At 46.2% G+C, this 23553-nt stretch overlaps 1 protein-coding gene across 2 annotated transcripts in view; it reads right to left on the bottom strand.

Moving 5' to 3' along the window:
• The window catches only part of GALNT11 (polypeptide N-acetylgalactosaminyltransferase 11), a 29678-nt gene that overhangs the window by 1390 nt on the left and 4735 nt on the right, over positions 1-23553 (bottom strand). The window contains exons 1-9 of one of the 2 annotated variants that reach the window (XM_001513064.4): positions 21316-21392; positions 20877-21209; positions 16921-17044; positions 15255-15421; positions 9415-9540; positions 6107-6356; positions 3762-3879; positions 2519-2671; positions 543-761 (exon numbers count right to left, since the gene is read on the bottom strand). In XM_001513064.4, coding sequence (XP_001513114.2) covers positions 543-761; positions 2519-2671; positions 3762-3879; positions 6107-6356; positions 9415-9540; positions 15255-15421; positions 16921-17044; positions 20877-21171 — 1452 coding nt within the window. In that variant the 5' untranslated portion in view covers positions 21172-21209; positions 21316-21392. Of the gene's footprint in view, positions 1-542; positions 762-2518; positions 2672-3761; positions 3880-6106; positions 6357-9414; positions 9541-15254; positions 15422-16920; positions 17045-20876; positions 21210-21315; positions 21393-23553 lie in introns of those variants that run through there. The other variant, XM_029077328.2, reaches the window with a different exon arrangement.

Genomic DNA, 23553 nt, shown 5'->3' with positions numbered 1-23553 from the left:
GCAGGGCAGACCCCAGACCGCCTGGACCCTCTGCCCCACCGGGCCGGATCTCAGAGGGCAAAGAGTTCTCCTGTCACGATCGGATCCTGGAGGAAGGAGCCCATGTGCTGCGTGCTCAGTGCCCGCGTGACCGGCCGGGCCCGGAAGAGGCGGTGCAGGCAGGACGGCGGGCTGGACCGCAGCCGGGCGCGGAGGACTTTGGCTCTCCGAGCCCTCCGGCAGCCAGCCCCGCCGACGCCCCGTTTCCGAGGAGGGCAGGTAAGGGGAAAAGGTGGAGGGTGAGCAGGCAGGTGGCGGGAGGGATAGAAGGGGAGTGGAGGTGCGGCCCAGCGCAGCAGACACCCGGGTAGAAAGGGCGCGGAACTCGGCCTACCAGGGGCGGGCCCCGCCGACGTCTTTAATCCGGCCTCGGGGATGCCGGTCACAGGAGAGGCAACGAGGAGGCTCCCGTGAGCAAGGGAGGGAGAGGCCGTCTCTATTCTGCCTGGGCCTCGCCCCAGGGGTCCCGGCCCCCAGGGGACAACCGCTTCTTCCCGGCTCACCCGTCCCCGTTGTAGGATCCTGGGCCGCTTGGGCCCGCGGTTGACGAAGGCCGGAGGTTGCGGCCTGGCGTTGGGCCCCGATATCTGCATCTCCGGGTAGACGGTGTCCAGGTACCACTTGAACGACTTGCAGCCCAGCTTCTTCCGTAACGTCACCCGCTCGCTGATGTTTCCGTAGCTCCGGAGCCTCAGTTCCGGCCTGAGGGCGAAGTACTGCTCCTGCAGTGAGAGAATTGGGGCGCGCCTGGTGGTCGTGGCGTGGCTCAGGGCTCCGGGGACCAGGTGCCCAGACGCGCACGGTGGATCTCCACTCCTGGCAACACCCCTGAAAAATCCACCAACACCTTAGTGTGATCGCGTATCTAGCTCAATAAGTACGGCCTATCTCTGCCCATAGAATATACCATTAACTGCAGCGTACACAGGCCTTTTGTTGGTTTGCTTTTTTCACGGTACCTGTTAAGTGTTTCCTATGTATCGAAAACTGTACTGAGAGCTGGGGTAGATAGATGATCAGGATTGCTTCCCACACAAGGGGTTCAAAGTCTAAATAGGAGGTAGTAGGATTTATTCCCCATTTACAGAGGGACCCAGAGAAATGAAGTGACCTGCCCAAGGTCCCACAGCAGCCAAGTGGCAGAGTGGGATTAGGGCCCAGATCCATAGACTCCCAGGCCCGGGCTCTTTCCACTAGGCCATGCTATTTCCCTGCAGTTCTCAGAGTCCAAAGAAACACCAGTCTTTCTTTTATCTTCTAAAATACCTAAACTCCTGTGTGGAGCCCAGGTCCCATGGTAGAAAGAGCTCGTGTCCGTCACCTTGGCCTCCACGGTAGGGCTACAGGGCCTACGGTCAGCTCTCGTCACCTGTGTTTTTTCTGATGCCCAGTCTGGCCAAGCCCAGTTCAGGGACAGTCCTGATTGGAGCTCAAGAGCCAATGTGGGTGACCGTTCCCCCTCCCCACGTGACAGGACTCTCGTAGGTGGCTCCAACTCTGCAGAGGATGAGACTGAGTGTGGAGGAAGACCCAGCGAGATGGTGGAACTGGACTCAAGACTAAACTCACTGTAGGCACGGATCGGGTCTAGTACTGTACTCTCACAAGCGCTCAGTATTGTGCTCTGCACACAATAAGTGCTCAATATTTACCACTGACTGACTGGACCACAGGGCAGAATCTTCGGGGCTTAACCCAATACTCCTTAATTCATTTTGTTTTAAATTCAAGTGAGACCAGAGAGAAACTCAGAGAGTAAGTTTTGCTTTCTGATTTTCTCAGCGTTTCAACTGCCAAAATGGGTTTCGGTCAATTTATAAGCCCACCCCAATTATGCCAGGGTGGCCCAACGGTGTGCACTAGAACCCCTGGAGGATTCAACCTCGGGTGGAGGGGGCACCAGTCCTCATTCCTCCGTCGCCGAGATGACTGCCAGAATTTCCCAAAGAACCAACCCCCGGCAGATCCCCATCTCACGGCCAACACCTGGACGCTGTTACATTTTGTAGCACTGCTAGACAGGGAGAAGCAGTGTTGTCTAGTTGGTAGTGCACGGTCCTGGGAGTCAGAAGGACTTGGGTTCCAGTCCCGGCTCTGTCACTTGTCTGCTTGTGATCTTGGGCAAGCCAAGTGACTTCTCTAGGCCTCGGTTCCCTCATCCGTAAAATGAGGATTAAGACTGTGAGCCCCATGTGGGGCATGGACTGTGTCCAATCTGATTAGCTTGTATCTACCCCCAGTGCTTAGAACAGTGCTTGGCACATAGTAAGTGCTTAAAAAAAAAGGGCACCAAACTTGGCTGCATGCCTCTCCTCCCCCTCCACCCACCCTTGTGCCCCACCCGTTGGTGCCGGGGAAGGAGGAGGAACACCCCCCAAATAAACAAGCGCAGCTAGAGAAAAGCTACAGCCAAAACGGGCCGCACGAGCCACCTTTGGGCCGCTGCCGGGCCCACCTGTGAAGCGGCAGTTTTGCCCACCTTGTACTCGTCCATCCAGACGTGTGCCAATCTCAGGGAGTTGTGGGCCATGGTGTCCTGGCCTCCCGGCGATCCGTAGGGGCGCCTCTTCCGGAAAATGTGGCCCACTCTGGAACAAGGGATGATGAAGAGCTGGCCCCCACACATCCAGATCTGGGCCCCGAGAAAGAAGAAACAGTCAAGGCAAGCGATGCTGACAGGACTTCGAGGCGGCCCATCAAAAGAGCAGTCAAGATGGCTATACACGAAGCTCTGAAGGCAGGCCATCCTTCCCAACGAGGATGGGTCGACACCTAACAACCTTCACCACCACTGGGCCGGGGCAGAGCCGTGGGCCTTCCGCCTCAGACATCAACCGCTTCCTCTTTCCCCCAGAGCAACAAGGAGACGGAGTAGTGACGGAACACTTCCTCACCTTGGGAACTTCTGCTCTCTATCTTCTAAGGTCAGTGAAGCCTCCCGGATCCACTCCAGCTCCCTCCCCGCCCACTACTTATCTGCTGTGTGACCCTGGGCACATCTCTGTGCCTCAGTTCCCTCATCTGAAAAATGGGGGTTAAGACCGTGAGGTCCTTGTGGGACAGGAACTGTGTCCAACCTGATGAGCTTAGATCTACCATAGCAGTCAGGACATTGCCCAGCTCATAGTAACTATTCAACTGCTTTTATAATAATAATGTTGGTATTTGTTAAGCGCTTACTATGTGCCGAGCACTGTTCTAAGCGCTGGGGTAGACATAAGGGAATCAGGTTGTCCCACGTGAGGCTCACAGTCTTAATCCCCATTTTACAGATGAGGTAACTGAGGCACCGAGAAGTTAAGTGACTTGCCCAAAGTCACACAGCTGACAAATGGCCGAGCCGGGATTTGAACCCATGATCTCTGACTCCAAAGCCCGTGCTCTTTCCACTGAGCCACGCTGCTCCTCATCAGCTACTGCAGAGTGCTGTGCTTGTGGTTTCTACGACACTTATTACCCAACAAATAAGCCCGGATCAAGAATTCAAAATGATAATGAAGAAGACAGTGGAATGGAAAGTACAGTGAACTTAAGCTGTTCGGCTGGACTGTAAACTCCTTGAAGGTAAGTGATTGTGTCCACCCACTCGATTGTCCTCTCTCAAGTGCTTAGCACAGAGCTTCATACACAGGAAGCGCTCAGTAAATACCATCAATTGATTGAGAGCTGCTAGATTCCCCTCCTTCGATCAGGCCAGAAGTGATGTATGATAGCAAAATTACCCGAAATGATATTTCCAAATTTTCTCCTCCCCAGATATCCATGCCACTGTCATACTGTCCGAGTTCTCTGAAGTATTCTCTGTTCATAGCAAACAACCCTCCAGCCATTGTAGGTGACCTAGAATGTGAAAATAAATACAAGGTTGAACTGAGTCCACAAAAGTATCTTGTTTATTTTCTCTTAAAAATGATTAACATTACCTTTGATAAAAATGCCACTGATTGATGGGTAACCATCAAAAGAGATCATTATTTTCCCCCTTTTTTTTTTGGATTAGGAAAGTTAGAGTCCTGAATTGGCACCGAAACTTTTAAACCCCACCAATTTAAATGGCAATTTTCACTCATTCCGGATTATGGTTCTTTATGGCCAGAAGAACATGTATTTCTCTGGGCTTCCCAATTATCCAGGTAGGAAAACATTGCTCTTTCCAAAGAAAATTCTCCCTTCAAAAGAAGCTTCTAAAAGCTATTTGGGGGAGGAAAATCATATTGAGAAGATGTCAAGATTTCCAACAGCAAACACAATTGGGTTTCATAAGCGAGTTCAAGAGAGGATACTGCTAATCATCCTATTAAAGCTTTATAAGCGGGAACGGCTGATGTTCCATTTTTAGGGAGCTTAAAAAAGGAAAAAAACTTTCTGCTAATTTAGCACTCATTTTTAGCAGTCTGGATTCCAGGCAGCTGTCAATCTACGGGGCCTGGCCACGAGACTAGACTGTAACCTCATTGTGGGCAGAGAACATGCCTACCAACTCTGTTCTAATGTACTCTCCCAAGAGCTTAGTACAGTGCTCTGCATATAGTAAGTGCTCAATAAATACCATTGATTATTGAGATGGCACCGACATTCATCAGATGCAAATGACTCTGAAACTAAAGGTCGGCTTGCTGAGCGATCTTGTATCTTGTGGCCCGTGAGAATGCAGATGGGAGCGAGACTGTCAGAAACCTGCATGACTTTTTGCACACCTAATTAAGGAATGAGTACTGCAGGTAGGGAGGCTGCCAAAGGAAGAGAGACTCGCAGACCACCACGAAACCAAAAACTTCAAGAGAATGGGATTTGCGTTCCAATACAAAATAATCTAATTTTAAAACCTTTTGTGATTGATCCATATTTACACTGCTATTTGATCATGTTCCTTGTTTTTATTGTTGACTATTATGTTTCTGTTGTTTTGGATCTTGGTAAGGCTTTAGGGCACTTTATTTCCAAAGGGAAACTATATTGGGCGGTGGCAGACTTTTGCTTAATCCTTTGTTTTCATGGAACCAACTGAGACCACCATCCAGGGGACAGCGGAATATCCCTATGCAATTAAGAATCAGCACACCATGTCTTCAGAAATCTGCCTAAAGCTATGGTCTCTTAACTCGGCTAATGAATACAGAAAGATACATTTATAAGACAAGGTTTTATTCCTGGCTCAAATGAAATCGGCTCTGTGACTTCTGAGAGATTTTCTTCTCCTCTCCAGAGGAATCAGAGGAAAGGATTTCTACCCTGCCGCCTTATGACGTAGAGAGAAGCTGAGGCTTATATGGAGGCTAGTGGCATGAAGAGAGAGGCGGGGGACATGGGCCTTGGTCAGCTTGAGTGCAATGACAATCTGGCTCCATTTGTTTTACTCATAAAATTCCGGGAAGAAGCCCAGCTAGTTCAAACCTCCATTTCAAGCTCTCCTAAGGAAAAAAAAACAAAAAGCTTTCTCCTGAGGGTACACAAGCATACATCTTTAGAAGAAAGTTTAGATTTGAAATGGATTTTCACTCTAGGAAAATCCACTACTCCTGAGTGTCAAAAATTCCCAGACTACCATACAGGAGACTTTGGAAAAGCTATCCATTTCTTCCTCAGTTTTATCATGCAGAGACATTATTCACTGGTGAATTCATCTAACAAGCATCACAGATGAAGTTCCAATTTTTCCAATTGGCATCTGTTAGATAGGGTGGGATGAGCACACACACACAAGCATGTTTTGGCACATACGCAAACATGCATTTTGTATGCTACCCCCAGACAGCAATAACCTGTTAGATGTCTGTTAATCAACGGTATTTATTGAGCGCTTACTGTGTGCAGAGTACTGTACTAAAAGCCTGAGAGTGTACGCTACAACAGAGTTGACTCACTGTTACCAAACCCCTCAGGAGAAAGCTCCCCAGATTTTCTTTCAGGATAGGGGAAAAAACCCCAAATCCTCAATCCTGCCCTGAAATGGAAGAAAGTGAGGAAGCAACCTGTAAAATATGTCATTCTTCCCCAGACCTGCAGGCCCAGAGCGAAAGCTTCCGCTCACGGTAGGGAAAAAGAACAGAACCAACGAAGCACTTACTTGATGGGTGCCGTGGCTCTGCCGGGACCCCCTAGCTCAGACAAGGGGACCAGATCCCACTTGAAGTGCAGACCCCAGTTGAAACCGCCCCGGACAATGGGGGACGAGCTGTAGGCGAGAGTGTCGGCGCCGATGATGTCGATCACGGGGCAGACCACCGTCCTCCGGTCTTCTCGGATGGGCACCAGCAGAGGCTGCAGCCACATCGCGTTCACCTCGCAGTGGCTGTCCAGAAACACGAGCACCTCTCCTGGGGAAGCGAAACCAGAGGAGACGAGTTACCGCCTCACGGCACTGAGATGGTTGCGTCACCTTTAGATGGTGCTACTTTGCAACTGGAGTTACACCTTTTTTTTTTTAATGGTACTTGTTTGAGTGCTCACTGTGTGCCAGCACTGTACTAAGCACTGAGGAGATACAAGATAATCAGGTTGGACACTGTCCATGCCCCACATAAGGGCTCACAGTCTTCATCCCCATTTTTCAGATGAGGGAACAGAGGCCCAATGAAGTGAAGTGACTTGTCCATGGTTACAGAGAAAGAAAGTGGCAGAGCTGAGATTAGAACCCAGGTCTGACTCCCAGGCCCGGCTCTATATCCACAAAGCCAAGCTGCTTCTACATACACTGAATGTGATGCTCTGATGACACTGCCAGGATAGGGACACCGAGGCAACATTTATTTACAGCTCCAGATGAAAATGAGAAGGAATAAACCTGAAACTCCTTCACAACTTGGGCATTCTAATGAAGAATTATTCTTATATAGAATTATCAGTCGAAAAAGGCACATCTGCAGCGAGAAAAACCACCTCTCGGAAAAGTCCAACTGTCACACAAATGTACTCCGCGAGGAAGGGTTGTAAGGATAGTATCCAATGTATCCAAATTGATGCAAAAATCCACCAGCATCCAGTCAAGCACCAGCTGCACTACAGTCCAGGTGCCCAGCCTAATGACACCAGAAGTACCTCAGGTGAGAAATAATCAAGTGACACCCAAGCATTGGTGGAATGCTAGGCTGTTTGTAAATCCTCTTAATAGAATGCAAAAATAATATAAATCTCTATATAATCTAATGTGAATATATATGTTATTATTATATTATATAATGCATATTTTAATATATATATGAAATATCTGTTATGCGCTTACTATGTGCCAGGCACTAAGTGCTGATACAAGGTAATCAGGTTGGACACAGTCCATATCCCAAATGGGCTCACAGTCTTAATCCCCATTCTACAGATAAGGTAACTGAGGCTCAGAGAAGTGAAGTGACTTGCCCGAAGTCACACAGCATACAAATGGCAGAACCAGGATTAGAATCCAGGTGCTTCTAACTCCCAGGCCTGGGCTCTAACCATCAGGCCATGCTGCTTTCTTCCTGGAGCACAACAAAGTTTCATTCCAGAATGTCACTGGTTGAATTGAGCTTTACACAGGACTATTACAAAAACAGCTAAAGTCCCTTCTGGGCTCTATACAGCTCATATCCATCCAAAGGATATGGGAATTTGATCACATTCATTCAATTCCTCAAAATGTAGTTACGGAAAGCAGAAAAGTGTCTCCTGAATTCTCTGTAGAGGGAAGTATGTGCTCCTCTAACCACACAGATCCAATCTCTGACAGTCACAGATTTACTAACCAGCAGGCCGGGGTCAAATTATGGATAGGAAAACAAAAGTACAAGAAACCCAAATTGCTAATCACTGCTGTTTTTTGATTTCCAGCCGATGACCATAAAACCTTTGAGCAGCCCCAACTTCAATAGATGGAATAGATACTTATAAATTATGACCGCAGTACAGTTCAGATATCAAAAACACTCCTTTCACTGCCTAATTTCTCATTGATATTTTTCATGCTTTATTTTCCCCACAAGGTCTTAGCCTCCACTGTAACTCTGTCCCTCCCTAGACCACAAACCTATTCATTTTCCACAGGCTGCAAAGGGTAAAGACAGTTAAATAAATAAACCTCATCAAAATAAATAGCTGATTGGTCATCTGCCTTTGGAAGAACCCGGATTTGGCTCTCTCGAGTCTAGGACACAGTGGAGAAGAGCTGGCATATGGAAGGAACGAGTGAAAACAACACTATCACTGCTTCCTGTTCACATTTCAAAGCCGCTCCGATTTAAGACAGTGGGGCAGGGTGATTTAGAGGAAAGAGCAAGGGTCTGGGAGTCAGGGGACCCAGGATCTAGTGCCATCTCTGCCACTGGCCTGCTGGGTGACCTTAGGCAAGTTGCAATCTCTCAGGGCCTCAGCTTGCTCATCCATACAGTGGGGTGACCCAGGATGTTGTGAGGATAAAATGAGATGACTGATGTCACAGTACTCAAGAAACCCAAAAACACTAAACAAAATTCAGGATAGAAAGAAAAAACAAAACTTTCTGCAGAATATGGGTAATCAGACTCAAAGCCAAATCAGCCCAAGATTTACCATCTAACACACAGGAGAAAAGTTTGATCAGAGCCTGCACACGTCCTAACAACTGGCATTAAATAGAATGTAATTAAGTAGTTAATCCATATTTTAGATGGGCGCCTTCTGTTCCTTTAAATTAGCATGTGCAGTGAAATGAATATGAAGAGCAGCAATGCTATTTGGAGGACTGTGGTGTCAAAGCATAACTCTTCCTCCTACTTACACTGAGCCCCAGTGCTTAGACAATGTTTGACACACAGTAACTGCTTAACAAATACCATAAAAAAAAACCCGAACTCAGCAATGCTACTGTGCTCTGCAGAAAAGCAGGCCGGACTCAAGGCCACCTGGGTCTGGGTTTCCTTGGGTTTCCCACCAACTCCTCTGAACAGAAGGGACCAGGGCTCCCAGCACAACTCGAATACACAGGGACTCCTGAATTCAATTTCTCATCATTTGCTCTCTGTACCGGAATAGGTTTGGAATCAGGCAAAATTGGGGAGCATCTCACCTTACTGCCTGGAAATAGAAGCAGCGCTGCATAGTGGATAGAGCTCTGGTCTGGGATTCAGAGGGTCATAAATTCTAATCCCAGCTCTGCCACTTGTCTGCTGGGTGACCCTTGGCAAGTCACTTCATTTCTCTGGGGCTCAGTTACCTCCTCTGTGAAATTAGGATTGAGACTGCGAGCGCCACACGGGACAGACTGTGACCAACCCGATTTGCTTGTATCTACCCCAGTGCTTAGTACGGTGCCCAGCACATAGTAAGTGCTTAACAAATACTCCAATTGTTATTATTCTCTTCCCTTCTAGAGAGGGCCCCAGGTCGTTCGTGTCTCAGTCCCATGGGTGGTGACTTTAGCCTTACCTGTAGCTTGAGCTGCTCCGATCATTCTTCCCCGGATCAGCCCTTCTCGCTTTTCATTTCTTATCACTTGGATGTTTCTCGGCAGGTGAAGTCGGATATACTCATCCAACCCGCTTTTCAAATCATCTGGCGGTAAAAGAGCGATAATTACTCACTTATGAGATTCAGCCACTGAACTACCCTGACGACATCACGACGGTCTTTGGCCCTGGCTGCATGCCACAGTACAGTACAGGAAAACCAACCCCAAATGGTTCTCCCGAGACAAACCTAGAAGGGGCGAGAGTGGCGGAACACAGAACAGGACAACTGCCCACCGGTCTCCTCCCAGGATTCTTCCGGCAAACCTGGTTTGTAACTCTGAAGCAGGTGTGGGAGAGGTACGTTAAAAGGAGGAGCGAATGACATGTACCATGAGCGTTCCATTCCGACACCGGAAACAGCTGTCGTTCCTTCTGGGCATGTTGTTCCGTTCTCTGATATCACCACAAGGAAAGTATAACTCATTTTCTTGAAGGACAAAGAGATGCCCGGCCACTTTGTAACTTGGCCTGTCACCTCTTACAGATGAACAATCAATGAGGCAGAGGGATAAAGCATTCTTTTTCCCCCACGCTCGGAACAACAGTATTCATATATGAAGTATCCCCCTCTAGACTGTAAATTCCTTGTGGGCAGGGAATGTTTCTACCAACTCTGTTATACTGTACTCATCAGTTGTATGTACTGAGCGCTTACTATGTGCAGAGCACTGTACTAAGTGCTTGGGAAAGTACAATCCAACAGAATTTGCAGACACATGCCCACAACAAGCTTAAAATACTCTGCACACAGTAAGCACTCAACACATACCCTTGATTGATGAAGTGATGAAAAAGAATGAAAAGGCCTGCAAAGTGTAAACGGTTTCAGAGCAGAGAAAATGTCACTAAACTGTTGTTTATGCTGGCTAAATTGTCATCTGCTCTTTCTTTGTTGAAATGCCAGTCCACAGCTTTTCTGGTTTGAGCCATTCCCAGATGGTGCAGGAGAGTAAGCCAGGTCCTCTGCTACCTCCCTGCTTCTTACTCCGAGCTTTACTCTCTAGGGCTAATCTGGATCTATTTTTCATCCCAGGTGAAACCTCGACATTCTGAACCTCTTCCTATAACCCTCAAACAAAGCATCCCAAGATTTGCAAGATGAACTCTCCATCTTGTTGTGGGCAGGAAACATGTTTACCAACTCTGTTGTACTGGACTCTCCCAAGCACTTAGTAGACTGCTCTGCATACAGTAAATGCTCAATAAATACCATTATTATTATTAATAATACTATTATATAATAGTGATTTCATTTGTTAAGTATTTACTCTATGACAGGAACTGTATTAAGCGCTGGAGTGGATACAAACAGGGTTGGACATAGTCCCTATCTCATGTGGGGGTCACAGTCTCAATCCCCATATTTACAGATGTGGTGAGACACAGAAAAGTGAAGTGACTTGCCCAAGGTCACTCAGCAGACAGGTGGCGGAGCTGGGATTAGAACCCATAATCATTTGACTCCCTGGCCTGTGCTCTATCCACTATGCCATACTGCTTCTCTTAACTGATCCCAGGTCTCCAACTCCCAACTTTCCCAACAAGCAGTGGCACCTACAGTCACATATCCTTGGCCTAGTGGAAAGAGCCCAGGCCTGGAAATCAGAGGACCTGGGTTACATGTCTGCTGCGTGACTGCGGACCTGTCACTTCACTTCTCTGTGGCTGTTACCTCATCTGTAAAATAGGGATAAAGACTGTGCACCTCACGTGGGACACGGACTGTGTCCAACCTGATTAGCTTGTATCTGTCCCAGCACTTAGTACAGTGTCTGGCACAGAGTAAGTGCTTAACAAATACCTTTTAAAAAAAAACAGAAAGAAAGGAACTACTTCACTCCACTACATTTAGTCAAAAACTTCAGCTTGGAGTTTTTTGGGTCTCAGTTCAGTTAATAGGCAGATTTTAGCCAGGAAAAGTCTCCTCTCAGTACATTGGAAGGAGCCTGCAAAATTAATTATGCTCAAGTTTTGGGGGCATCTGGGTGTATTTAGATGAAGAAAAGTGTTAAAGAAAAAACATTCTCTGACAGTCCTGGAATTTCCAAAGGGTTCACAAGAAAGTGCTAAGAATGCATTTGATGCACTATGCCTGCAGGAACCATAATTTTGAATGTTGTTTAGTGGAGAGATTTTGGAGAAATCATACTGTTTGGAATAACAATCTTGAGACTGAGAGAATAAGATCATGGAAAAAAGGATTCAAAAAATAGTTCAGATGCCTGTCAGATATAGAAGCGCTCCAATAGTCTAAGTCAGTCCTCTCAATAGCCCTTTTGAGGATTCTTTAAAATCTCTGAGGGAGATTTCACAATCACCGTGGTAAACTATTTTAGTTTTTAAGTAACTTAAATGTCCAAAGAGTTTCTAATGCTTAGCTAAAGTCCTTTGTTGCACTTTGAACCAGTACTCCTTGTCCTTTTGAAAAAAGGGCAGAGTGGACATTCAATCTGTCATGAAATCCTGTCGGTTTTATCCACACAACATCTCTAGAATCCACCCTTTCCTCTCCATCCACACTGCTACCACAATGACGATGCAAGCACTGATATTACATCTTGATGACCACATCAGCCTCCTCGCCGACCTTCCTGCCTCTCCCCATTCTAGTCCATTATGCACCCTGCTGCCAGGATCATTTTTTTGGAGAAAAAATTCAGTCCATATCTTCCCATTCCTCAAAAACCTCCAAGAGTTGACCATCCACTTCCGTGACAAACAGAAACTCCTCACCATCAGCTTTAAGGCACTCAATCAGTTCTCTCTCTCTTAGCTGACCTTGCTGATCTCCTACTACAACCCCAATCTGCAAACTTCACTCTCACACCAATCTACTCTCTGTACCTCGATCTCATCTGTGCCGCTGCCAACCCTTGGCTCACGTCCTCTGTCTGGTCTAGATCTCCCTCCCCTTTCATATCTGACAGTTCCTCCACTTTCCCCACTTTCAAAGCCCTCCGAAAATCACCTCTCCTCCAAGAGGCCTTCCTTAACTGAGGCCTCAGTTCCCCTATCTGTCCTCTCCCCTGCATGCTGCCTATGCACCTGGCTGTGTACCTCTTCACACTTTGATACTCTCTCCAGCCCCACAGCACTTATGTACATGTCCTTACACTTTCCCATTTCCCCTATCTGTAGTACATTTTAATGTTAGTCTCCCCCTATAGATTGTGAGGTCATTGTGGATTTTGTTAAGTGCTTGCTATGTGCCAGGCACTGTACTAAGCCCTGGGGAAATACAAGCTCATCAGTTTGGACAAAGTCCAGGTCCACATGGGGCCCACAGTCTTAATCCCCATTTTCCAGATGAGGTAACTGAGGCCCAGCGAAGTGAAGTGACTTGTTCAAAGTCACCTGTGTAGCTGGGGTTAGAACCCAGATCCTTTTGACTCCCTGGCCTGTGCTCTATCCACCAGCCTTACTGCTCCTCACACTGTTTGACACACCGTAAGCGCTTAACAAATAGTATAATAATAAGAAGGAAAATGAGGGCCCAATACATGTTTCCTACTTTTAGGGCAGGAACCAAGCAACTAGACCAGTGCCCTTTACACAGTGACAGAAACATATCAGACAAGCCTCAGCCCCGTCCCTTCCAGCATGTTCTGAGATGGCTGTAGAGGCCAAAGCGCAGCCTGTGCATGTGAAGCCTGGATATCACGGGCATTTGGTGGCACTTAAAGCCACCTTTTACCGAGCACATTTTCTCCTTTGCTGCACAATGACTTGGTCCTCAAACGACAGACTAAAGAGCTGACAGGCAGATTGGATGCCAAGAGGAGGGGTCTCAGTCCACAAGTTCCAAGTGCTAATTAGTGGTTTGTCATGTTTCAGGGTTAGCCTCCAATAAGCCTCTGTCCTTTTTCTTCTGGCTGCCTCTGGAGCATGCCTTGAAATTAGCGTCTCTATATACTATAGATGCCCAGGAAATTCTAATAACTGTGAGAAGAGAACTACTAAATTTGAGTACAGTATGGGGCCTTGGAGAAAAGGGCATGAAGATGGTAGAGTGGGGTTTGCTACATTGGTTAGAGAAGCTTGGATAACAATAATAATTGTGGTATTTGTTAAGTGCTTACTATGAACCAAGCACTATGTTAAGCGCTGGGGTACAGAGTAAGAATAATTATGGTGTTTGTTAAGCACTTACTATGTGCCAAACACTATAGGTAATCAGGTTGCACACAGTCCCTGCCCCACATGGGGCTCACAGTCTCGATCCCCATTTTACAGATGAGGGAACTCAGGTATAGAGAAGTGAAATTCTAACCTACCCTGCACTCATTCATTCAGTTGTATTTACTGAGTGCTTACTGTGTGCAAAGCACTGTACTAAGCGCTTGGAAGAGTACCCCAACTGCAACTGGCCACAAAGAGAATACGGACCCAGGGCAAAGCTAACTAGTCACCGACATTTTGACTGGTCAATTAATGCACAGAATGGTTGCTAGTCTTTGAAGGAAGCAGAAAAGCCAAGGACCGGAATTTTACACAGCCAAATACCATGGCAATTAATATTTCCTGAGCACCTTCAGTGGGCTCAGGACACTACTAATGCTTGAAAAAGTACAAAAGGATTACACAAGATCCTTGTCCTCAAGGAGTGTGCAGTTCAGTAGGGAGACAGACATGAAAGTAAATTCCAGATAAGAGCAAGAAAGAAAAAGGAATAGGTTTTGGATTTAGTACTTAAAGCGATAAGCTACATCCATAAGTACCTACGTGCTATGAGAAGGGGGTGAGTCCTTCAGTGCCCAGGTTGGTGTGGAGGGCCTGGGGGATAAATTTGGGGATATAAGGAATTTAAGAGGGGAGAAACCTCCTGGAAGAGACGTGTTTCCAGAACGGTTTGTTTTGAAGATGAGGCAGAGTGAGGTCTGTGGAGTGGGGTTTGTTAAATTGCTAAATTTTACCCATAAGAGGCAAATGCAATTCACGGTCCACTGTTAAAGTTTTCTCTTCATCACAAAGATAGAGACAGCCAGGTTGGTCAGTCAATCATTCAATCGTATTTATGCAGAGCACTGTACTAAGTGCTTGGGAGAGGACAATATAACAATAGACAGACGCATTCCCTGCCCACAACGAGCTTCCGGTCAGAGAAGCAACATGGCTAAGTGGAAAGAGCATGGGCTTGGTAGTCAGAGGTCATGGGTTTCAATCCCCGCTCTGCCACTTGTCAGCTGTGTGACTGTCGGCAAATCACTTAACTTCTCTGTGCCTCAGTTACCTCATCTGTAAAATGGGGATTAAGACTGTGAGCCTCACGTGGGACATCCTGATTACCCTGTATCTACCCCAGCGCATAGAACAGTGCTCTGCACATAGTAAGCACTTAACGAATACCAACATTATTATTACTGAGGAAAGAGAGCCCAGGTCTGGAAGTCAGGAGACCCAGGTTCTAGTCCCAGCACTGCCACTGGCCCTGCTCTGTGACCTTGGGCAAGTCAAAGTAATAATAATAATGATGATATTTGTTAAGTACTTACTCTATGCGAAGCACTGTTCTAAGCTCTGGGGTAGTTACAAACTTATCAGGTTGAGCGGAGTCCTTATCCCACATAGGGCTCAAACTCTTAATCCCTATTTTAAAGATGAGGGAACTGAGGTCCAGAGAAGTTAAGGGACTTGCCCAAGGTCACCCAGCAGACAAATGGTGGAGCCGGAATTAGAACCAGGTCCTTCCGACTCCCAGGCTCGGGTTCTATCCATGCAGGCCTAGTTAGATCTGGGATTCCCATCGCAGCTCCTCACCCAATTCACTGTTGTCGTCAACCAGAATGATTTCATGAAGAAGATGAGCCGGCGTGCGATCCAGCACGCTGTGGATCGTCCGCAACAGAGCAGAGAAGGCTTCATTGTAGAAACAAATGACCACACTGGCGGCTGGGAGGTGAGGTGGATAGGACTTTTCTTTACATCTGCAGACATCAACAAAAAAAGAAGACCCAGATTAAAATAGAAGCTTAGGCATCACTAACTCACCAGATGTTTCAGAATCGAATTCGCATCAACAGGTCCAAGTATTAATCCTCTTCAAATTAGCTCACCCTTCTCTCCCCTAACTATTCTCTTGCATGGCATCTGATGCAGGGAAGAGTGTTGGCTTTACTGCATTTCTCTGCCTTGCTCTCCCCTCTGAAAACCTGTTTTCCTTCGCTCGCTTCCTCTCCCACCCCCTGCTAGACTGAAGTATCATCTACTTTTGGGCTCATTCTCACCTAATCCTTACCTGGATACAGATGGGCCACAGTCTCCCCTTTCCCACACTTACATTAAACCACACTAAAAACTGGAAAAATTGAACCTCTTAAGCACTTTTTCTTGTGCCAAGCGCCATGCTAAGTGCTGGAGTGGAGAGGCGATCATCAGTTGAGAGAGTCCCCAACCCACACCGAGTGCATAGTCTAAGAGGGAAGAGGAACAAATTTCTTATTTTACTGATGAGAAAACTGAGGCACAGGAAAGTTAAGTGATTTGGCCAAGGTCACACAGTAGGACCATTGGCAGGGCTGGGACTAGAACCCGGGCTTCCTACTTCCAGACCCAGGCTCTTTCCGCAAGACCATGCTGCCTCAACTTTGTGATGAAGAGAAAACTTTAACAGTGGACCATGAATTACATTTGCCTCAAATGGGTAAAATCCTCTCACAAACAAGCAGGGCTTTGGGGGGGAGTCACCAGAGTGGCAGTACTCCCTCTTCACAGGCAACATTTTTCACTCAGATGGCCATATTATCCTCCACCTCCTAGCTCATGAGAAAAAAATGAGCAGTTCTTACTCTAATCTTGTCACTTCTGGTCCCTTAGCAATTATTCTAAGTGGCAAATGGCTGCGTGACATGCTGGTTTGAGGTTCCTCCGTTAATTTGTTTAATTGCAGGCTGGATTCTAAAGTCCACTACTCCAGGCTGGAGATGAACACACAGTCGAGGAAAGGAATTTGTCATTTAACCCACTTCTGCATCTCAAGCGTAAGCTCATTTTGGGCAGGAAACGTGTCTACCAACTCTGTTGTATCGTCCTCTCCCAAAGGCTTAGTACAGTGCTCCACACACAATAAGCACTCAATCAAGATCATCGATTTGACTGACTGAGGATCTGTCCAGTCTTGCTGCTTTCTCTTATAATATGATCTAGACAGATGGTCCAATTTTGTGCACCTGTCACCTCTCTGGTTAGCCATTTGAGCTGTGATTTTATACTAGCCTACGTAAGTTCTAGAATTTAAAAAAAAAACAAACCAACCACCTGGCACCATCTGCCTCCAAGTATCCTGGCCCTGGAAATCTGACTTTGACAGTACCCAATAACTGAACACAAGATGGATGGCTGCCAGATTTTGAAATCCACTGAAAATGGGCACTGAAAGCACAACATCATATGAACAGAGAAAATGGCAATGCCATGAGGCACATACTCTGCATCCCTGGTATCTGGCACATCTCTATGGCTGCCCAAGCGGTTACTGATAAGCACATTGAAGGCATGCTTCTGATAGCCCAAGTCTCTCACCTCCTGATCATGCTCATTAAAAATCATACCTGCAACAAGAAAGTTGAAGTTAGTGCCTCGTGGCGAGAAGAATAACTGCTAGCTTGGCAAAAATACAAACATAAAATTCTAATGAGCCCTCTTTGGTCCTTTTGGATGTAGGTCTAGGAAAACCAGTTATTTTCTCACACTATTTAACCTTCTTTCTTACAAACTCACCTCAGAACCCTCCCCAAAGTGGCTTTTTTGGGGGGTTGTTTTTTTAAATGCTATTTGTTAAGCACTTACTATATGCCAGGCACTGTACTAAGCACTGGAGTAGATACAAGATCATCAGGTTGGACACAGTCCATGCCCCATGTGGGGCTCGCAGACTTAATCCCCATTTACAGATAAGGTAACTGAGGGGCAGGTAAGTTAAGTCACTTGCCCAAGGTCACGTAGCAGACAAGTGGGAGAGTTGGGATGAGAACCCAGGCCTTCTGACTCCCAGGCCCATGCCCTTTCCATTAGGCCATGCTGCTTTTCTAAATCAATCAGTGGTATTTATTGAGCACCTCCTGGGTACAGAACATGGTATTAAGATTAACACGGTGTTGTACTTGGGAGAGTATAACAGACTTAGTAAACCCAATACCTACCCTTAGGGAGGTTACGAAAGAAGGAAGGGTAGGTAGATTCCCAAATGGTCTACTGAAAGGAAGAAGTCAATGTGCACAGGGCTTAGTGCTTACATAGCAAGAAAGCTTTTTTTGTTCATCACTCATATGTTTTAAAGTGCTAGTGGAGAAGCAGTGTGGCTTAATGGAAAGAGCACGGGCTTGGGAGTCAGACGATGTGGGTTCTAATCCCGGGTCTGCCACTTGTCTGTTGTGTGATCTTGGCAAGCCACTTAATTTCTCTGTGCCTCAACTACCTCATCTGTAAAATGGGGATTAAGACTGTGAACCCCACGTGGGACAACCTGATTATCGTGTATCTACCCCAGCACTTAGAACAGTGCTTGGCACATAGTAAGTGCTTAACAAATACCATAATTATTATTATTATTATTAGGAGACACTCCACCCTCAAGTAGCTCAAAAATCTAGTGAAGGTAAGGGGGTACACCCATAGCAAAATTTGACTTTCATAAACAATGGAATCAATTTGTATTTATTGAGTGCTTACTGCGTGCAGAGCATCGGGAAAGTACAATTCAACAGAATTGGCAGACAAGTTCCCTGCCGACAACAAGCTTACAGTCTAAAGGAGTAAAGGTCCAAGAATTCCAAGAGGATCAATCAATGGTATTTATTGAGTGCTTATCATGCGCAGAGCACTGTACTACATGCTTGGGACAGTAAAATAGAACAGAGTTGGTAGACCTGTTCCCTGCCCACAATGAACTTCCAATCTAGAGGGAAGTAAAACATTCTAATGAAACTACAGGAAACCTCTCACAACCCATGAGGGCCTCTCACATGCTAAAGTTTTCAAATTGTTACGTTTCATAACAAAGGGTGTCTCGCTCCTTTATAGTAAAGTTTTCAGATTCTTTCTGTGGACCAGTCTCCTCCTGCAAAATCTGACTCTTCTCCATCTCTAACCAACAGCCAAAGGAATTCTTTTTTAAGAAACTGCCCCTGGCATTTGGGCCAAGCACCAAACATTCCAAATGAAATAACCGAGGTAATAGGAACCTCTGGAAAATGAAGTTTACATTGGAATTGCCAACACTCGCTTAACTACCATGGCACTGCTGTGTGCTTTCAGAGTTTTAAATAGGCTACCAGATGGGGTTTTTCCAGGTTGACTTGGCCCACTTTTCTCCTATTTTGTAATGGATTATATTTTTAAACACTTGACCTTGATCTCTCCTGTAGGTAAAACAAAATCCACTCTAAAATATTATACAATAATTCTTGTTATGCTCGGTTTAGTTGGCACTTCTGATTTAACTGGGCACTGCTTTTTCTCTTTGATTGGACTCACACAGTTCAGGATGAAGTTTGAGTACATGGAAAATTTTCCACCGTTACCCCCTATTGTCTCCCTGGATACTTGGGGAAAGAACCAATAGACGAAAGCGGATGAAATGTCAATGGAGAAACCTGCACTGCTAGTTTCTCACCTAGTTGTCGAGGACTTGGGTCTCCACAAACCAGGAAAAAAAAAATCACTGTACCCAGAAAGCTCGTTCACTATCTCACTACCAAGAAAATACAGACAGAACATTTTCCTTAGATTCTACCTGAAAATCGTGAAATTTCCCACTACATGCAGATTTTAACAAGAGGGGCTGAGTCAACAGTAAAAAAAAAAAAAAAACCTCTCGAGACTTGATAAGAACTCATTTTTTTTCCCTTATTGGGTCTTTATTTACAATGGAAGGAGTCAAATTGCCACCTTATACTTAGCATTGTATTTTCTTTCTATGCTTTATTTTTTGTGCGATGAGCACTGTTTTTATGCTTCTGCATTCTAGAAACGTACATTTTTAAAGAGCGTATTTTTTTAAAAGGTTGCTAGTTTTCGGATTCCTTGTCTTAAATCAATCAATGGTATTTACTGAGCACTTTGTCTTTGCAGAGCCCTGTACTAAGGGCTTGGGAGAGTACAAATCAAAAGAGTTGCTATACAAGTTCACTACCCACAAGGAGCCTGGAGTCTATTTGAACTCTGAAGGCTCTCTCCATCTCCCTCCCTACACTTAGGATATATGTTACTTATAGTAGAGGGCACTGTACCCAAAGGGCACTCAATACTCTTCCTTCTACTTCACTGGCATCACCAGCTTCCCTTCCACATTCTCTTCAAGCATCACAGCTCTTCAACCCTTCCATCACCCTAAGCTCCCGACTCCAAAGAGTTTACAGTGCAGGAGATCGCATAGTTCAGTCATGTATTTCCAGAATAGAAGAGTACATAGACAACCATGTAGTTTTTCCAAGTTTTTTATATCTTATTCTTAAAAGGAATGCCACAAGATGCCTTAAAAACATGACCCTGAATCTAAAATCCTCTCAAATGCCTAGCTAAATCCTTCCTGCTTTCAGTTAAGCTGCCGCTATTTGTTCTAACACTAGACTCCATCTCTTTGCCCTCTACAGATAAAGCTAGTCTGCCTCCTCTTCTATTATATTCTCCCAAATGTGAGCAGGGAACCGGTCATGTTTCTGTGTTAGTTACAGTACACTACAGGCAGTAAATACTATTAGTTTTACCTCAGTGTTCTGCACATAATAGGTGCTCAATAAAAACTACTGATTGAAGAAATAAATTTTGTTTGGGATTTGTTAAGCGCTTACTATGTGCCAGGCAAGCACTGGGATAACTACAAGATAATCGGGTTGGACACAACCCCATCCCACACAGGCCTCACAGTCTTAATCCCCATTTTTACCGATGAGGTAAGCGAGGCACGGAGAAATTAAGTGACTTGTCCAAGGTCACAGAGCAGACAAGTGGTGGAGCTGGGATTAGAACCCAGGTCCTGTGACTTTGGGGTCTATCTATGCTCATTCCACTAGGCCGCACTGCTTCAATTGCTTTACCGTTTACTCATGGTTCCTGTTTTTCAAACCCATTTTTGTTTTCCTTCCTCTGCTCTGGGTCCTCTTTAATTTCTCCACAAACCTCATAAAACATGGATGCCAGATGTGGACTTGCTATCCTAATAAGAGCGTAATGAATGCTAAAAAGAATAAATCACCTACAGAGGCCAATGAGAAAGAGAAATCCTGAATCCCATCTAAGGGATTTTGCCACGTTTAAAACGCTTTAGGGTACATACAACCACTAACTTTAAAGAGAGGAAAAAAAAAGATGCTTCCAAGAGTCCAATCATATTCCAACTGACTGGCCTCAAAATAGCTCCGCACTGGAAATGCCCCCACGTACCCATTTCCGGAGAGAATTCCAGGCCTCCTCTGACTGGATCCTCCACGGCATTCCCAAACCCGTGTCCGGCTGGACGACTTCGGAGCTGCGGCTCAGGGGCCCGGCGGGGGCCTCGGGTGAAACGGGGGTAGAACTTTTTGGGCAGGGGCCCGTGAGGTTCAGGCCCCTGGATGGGCACATGCTTGAGGGGCTGGGTTACTTCACTGAAGTTGAAGTAGATAAAGAGCAGGAGGGTCCAGGTCAGGGATGTGAAGAGGCACCCGTAGCAGAAATAACGGAGCGTGGCCCCTCCCATGGTGGCCCTAGCATTGTTGATGGACCATTTTCAATTCCCTGGAAGAGAACAGAGGGAAGGGAATAAAGGCCGCTGCATTAGACACTCCGGCGTGCTCCGTCACCATCCCCTGGACGTCACACCCCGAGTTTGCTAGAACAGTACCCCACTGACGCTCGAGCCTCGTCGCGGAGAGCTCCCATCTACCCTCTTTTCCACCCAAACAAAACCATCTGCCTTTTAACTCTCAGGCACCCCAGGCTGCTTGCTCGGAACGGTGCTCCACACCCACTGAATAAGGGGCTAAAGGTCGGGAAGTGGCCAGCCAGTTTTGCGTGAAGGCACAGTTTCGTTTCAAATCGGACCTCAATTTAAGGGAGCTCAGCGAAATGGCTGTCATCCATTTGCCCATGTTAACCATTTGCTGAGCAATATTCTGAGCTGATCTTTGGTTCTGGGGTGATTGTTAAACCAAGTGGAAAAGTCTACAAGGTTCCTTAGGCAATTGTGCTTAAACCAAACAGGCAGAAACAGGCTAGGTCCTTTGACATGATCAATCAATTGTATGTATTAAGTGCTTACTGTGTGCAGAGCACTGTACTCAGTGCTTCGGAGAGTTCAACAGAATCAGCAGCCATGTTCCCTGCCCATAATGAGTTTACAGTCTAGAGGGGGAGAAAGACATTAAGAGACTTAATGGGTATGGAGATCAAATGGGGTGAGACGGCTGTAGAATACTGCAGGAGGAGTGTCAAGAGAACAGAGGTCTCTTTGAGGAAAAAGGACAGACTGGGGGGTGGGTGCATGGGAAAGAGAAGAGCAGGTGAGGAGGTTGGGGTCTGATAAACGAATTTCAGAATTGGTGAGGGTAGAGATTGTACAGTTATTAGAGATTGAAAGGTCAGGGTTGTGCCCAAGTTGGTGAGTGTGTGAGGTGGGGAGGAGCAGGAAGTTACTGGAATAGAGTGAGAGGAGGTGTCCAATGGAAGGATCATCAGAAAATGTCCACATGGATGATGAAGTCCCCTAGGATCAATGCATGGATGGAGACTGAGAGGGTGAATGTGTGAAAGGGATCAAAATGATTCACGAAGTTGGATTAGGGACTGGTGGGGCGCGATAGATGACTGTGACTAGTAACTGGATTGGGTGGTGAAGGCGGATAATATGGGCTTTGAAGAAAGGGAGAAGGTGGGATGGTGCCAATGCAGCATTAGGGAGAGAGAAGGAAGCCGACTCCTCCCCATTTCCCAGCAAATCTGGGAGTGGGAGAAGATGTGAGCCCCTCTAGAGAGAGCAGCAGGGGAGACCGTGTCATCTGGGGAAGAGCCACATTTCAGTGATGGTGAGGAGGAGGAGCAGTAACTAGGTCAAGAAGAGGTCAATAATGAAAGTCATGAGCACAAAGACAATTCCCACAGATCATCAAAAGAAACCACTGGGGTTCTGGACAAGGTTGATGTGCTCATCCTCTCCAGGGATTACAATGTCTACAGGATACAGAGCACCGCTCCAGGTGTCGGGAAACCCAGCAGGTCTGCGAGGAAGCAGAAATGTAAATCCCCATCTTCTGACTTTGCCATTACCCTACCAGGAAGCAGTGTAGCCTAGTGGAAAGAACAGAAGCCTGGGAGTCAGAAGACCTGGGTTCTAACCCTGGCTCTGTCAACTGCCTGCTGGACGACCTTGGGCAAGTCACTTGGGTTCTCTGAGCCTCCGGTTCCTCATCTGTAAAATAGGGACTATGTTCTCCCTCCCTGATTATCCTGTATCCCCAGCGCTTAGTACAGTACATGGCACATAGTAAGCACTTCACAAATACCATGATTGTTCTAAATTTCTCAGATAATGGTTTCAGCCAAAACGAAGGCACCGACTGTCCCAAGCCTCCTGTTTTTATGGTATTTGTTAAGCGCATTACTATGTGACTGGCCCTGTACTAAGCACTGGTGTAGATCCAAGCTAATCGGGTTGGACACAGTCCATGTCTCACGTGGGCTCACAGTCGTAATCCCTATTTATTGACAAGTTAACTGAGGCACAGAAAAGTTAAAGCCAAGGTCACATAGCAAACAATTTATACTTCCAAATTTGCCTATTATTATAAAGCCCCATTAAATTAGTTCGGCACAGGTACAGGCCTACATTTAATAATGACAGTATTTATGAAGCACTTCCTGTTTGCTGTGATTCTAACAGAGTAATGTGATTCTAGCAGTGTGGTCTAGTGGAAAGCGCATGGGCCTGGGAGTCAGAAGACCTAAATTCTAATCCCAACTCTGCCATTTGCCTCTTGTGTGACCTTGGGCAAGGACTTCAGCATAGCTTCCAATCTCCTGAACTAAAGAACTTTCACATGACATTAAAAAGTCTATCGTGAAAGTTCAAATATTTAGCTTAAAA

Source organism: Ornithorhynchus anatinus, chromosome 13 (genome assembly GCF_004115215.2).
Source record: "Ornithorhynchus anatinus isolate Pmale09 chromosome 13, mOrnAna1.pri.v4, whole genome shotgun sequence".
In the NCBI taxonomy this organism is placed as follows: Eukaryota; Metazoa; Chordata; class Mammalia; order Monotremata; family Ornithorhynchidae; genus Ornithorhynchus; species Ornithorhynchus anatinus.
This window is presented reverse-complemented; position numbering and strand designations above follow the sequence as displayed.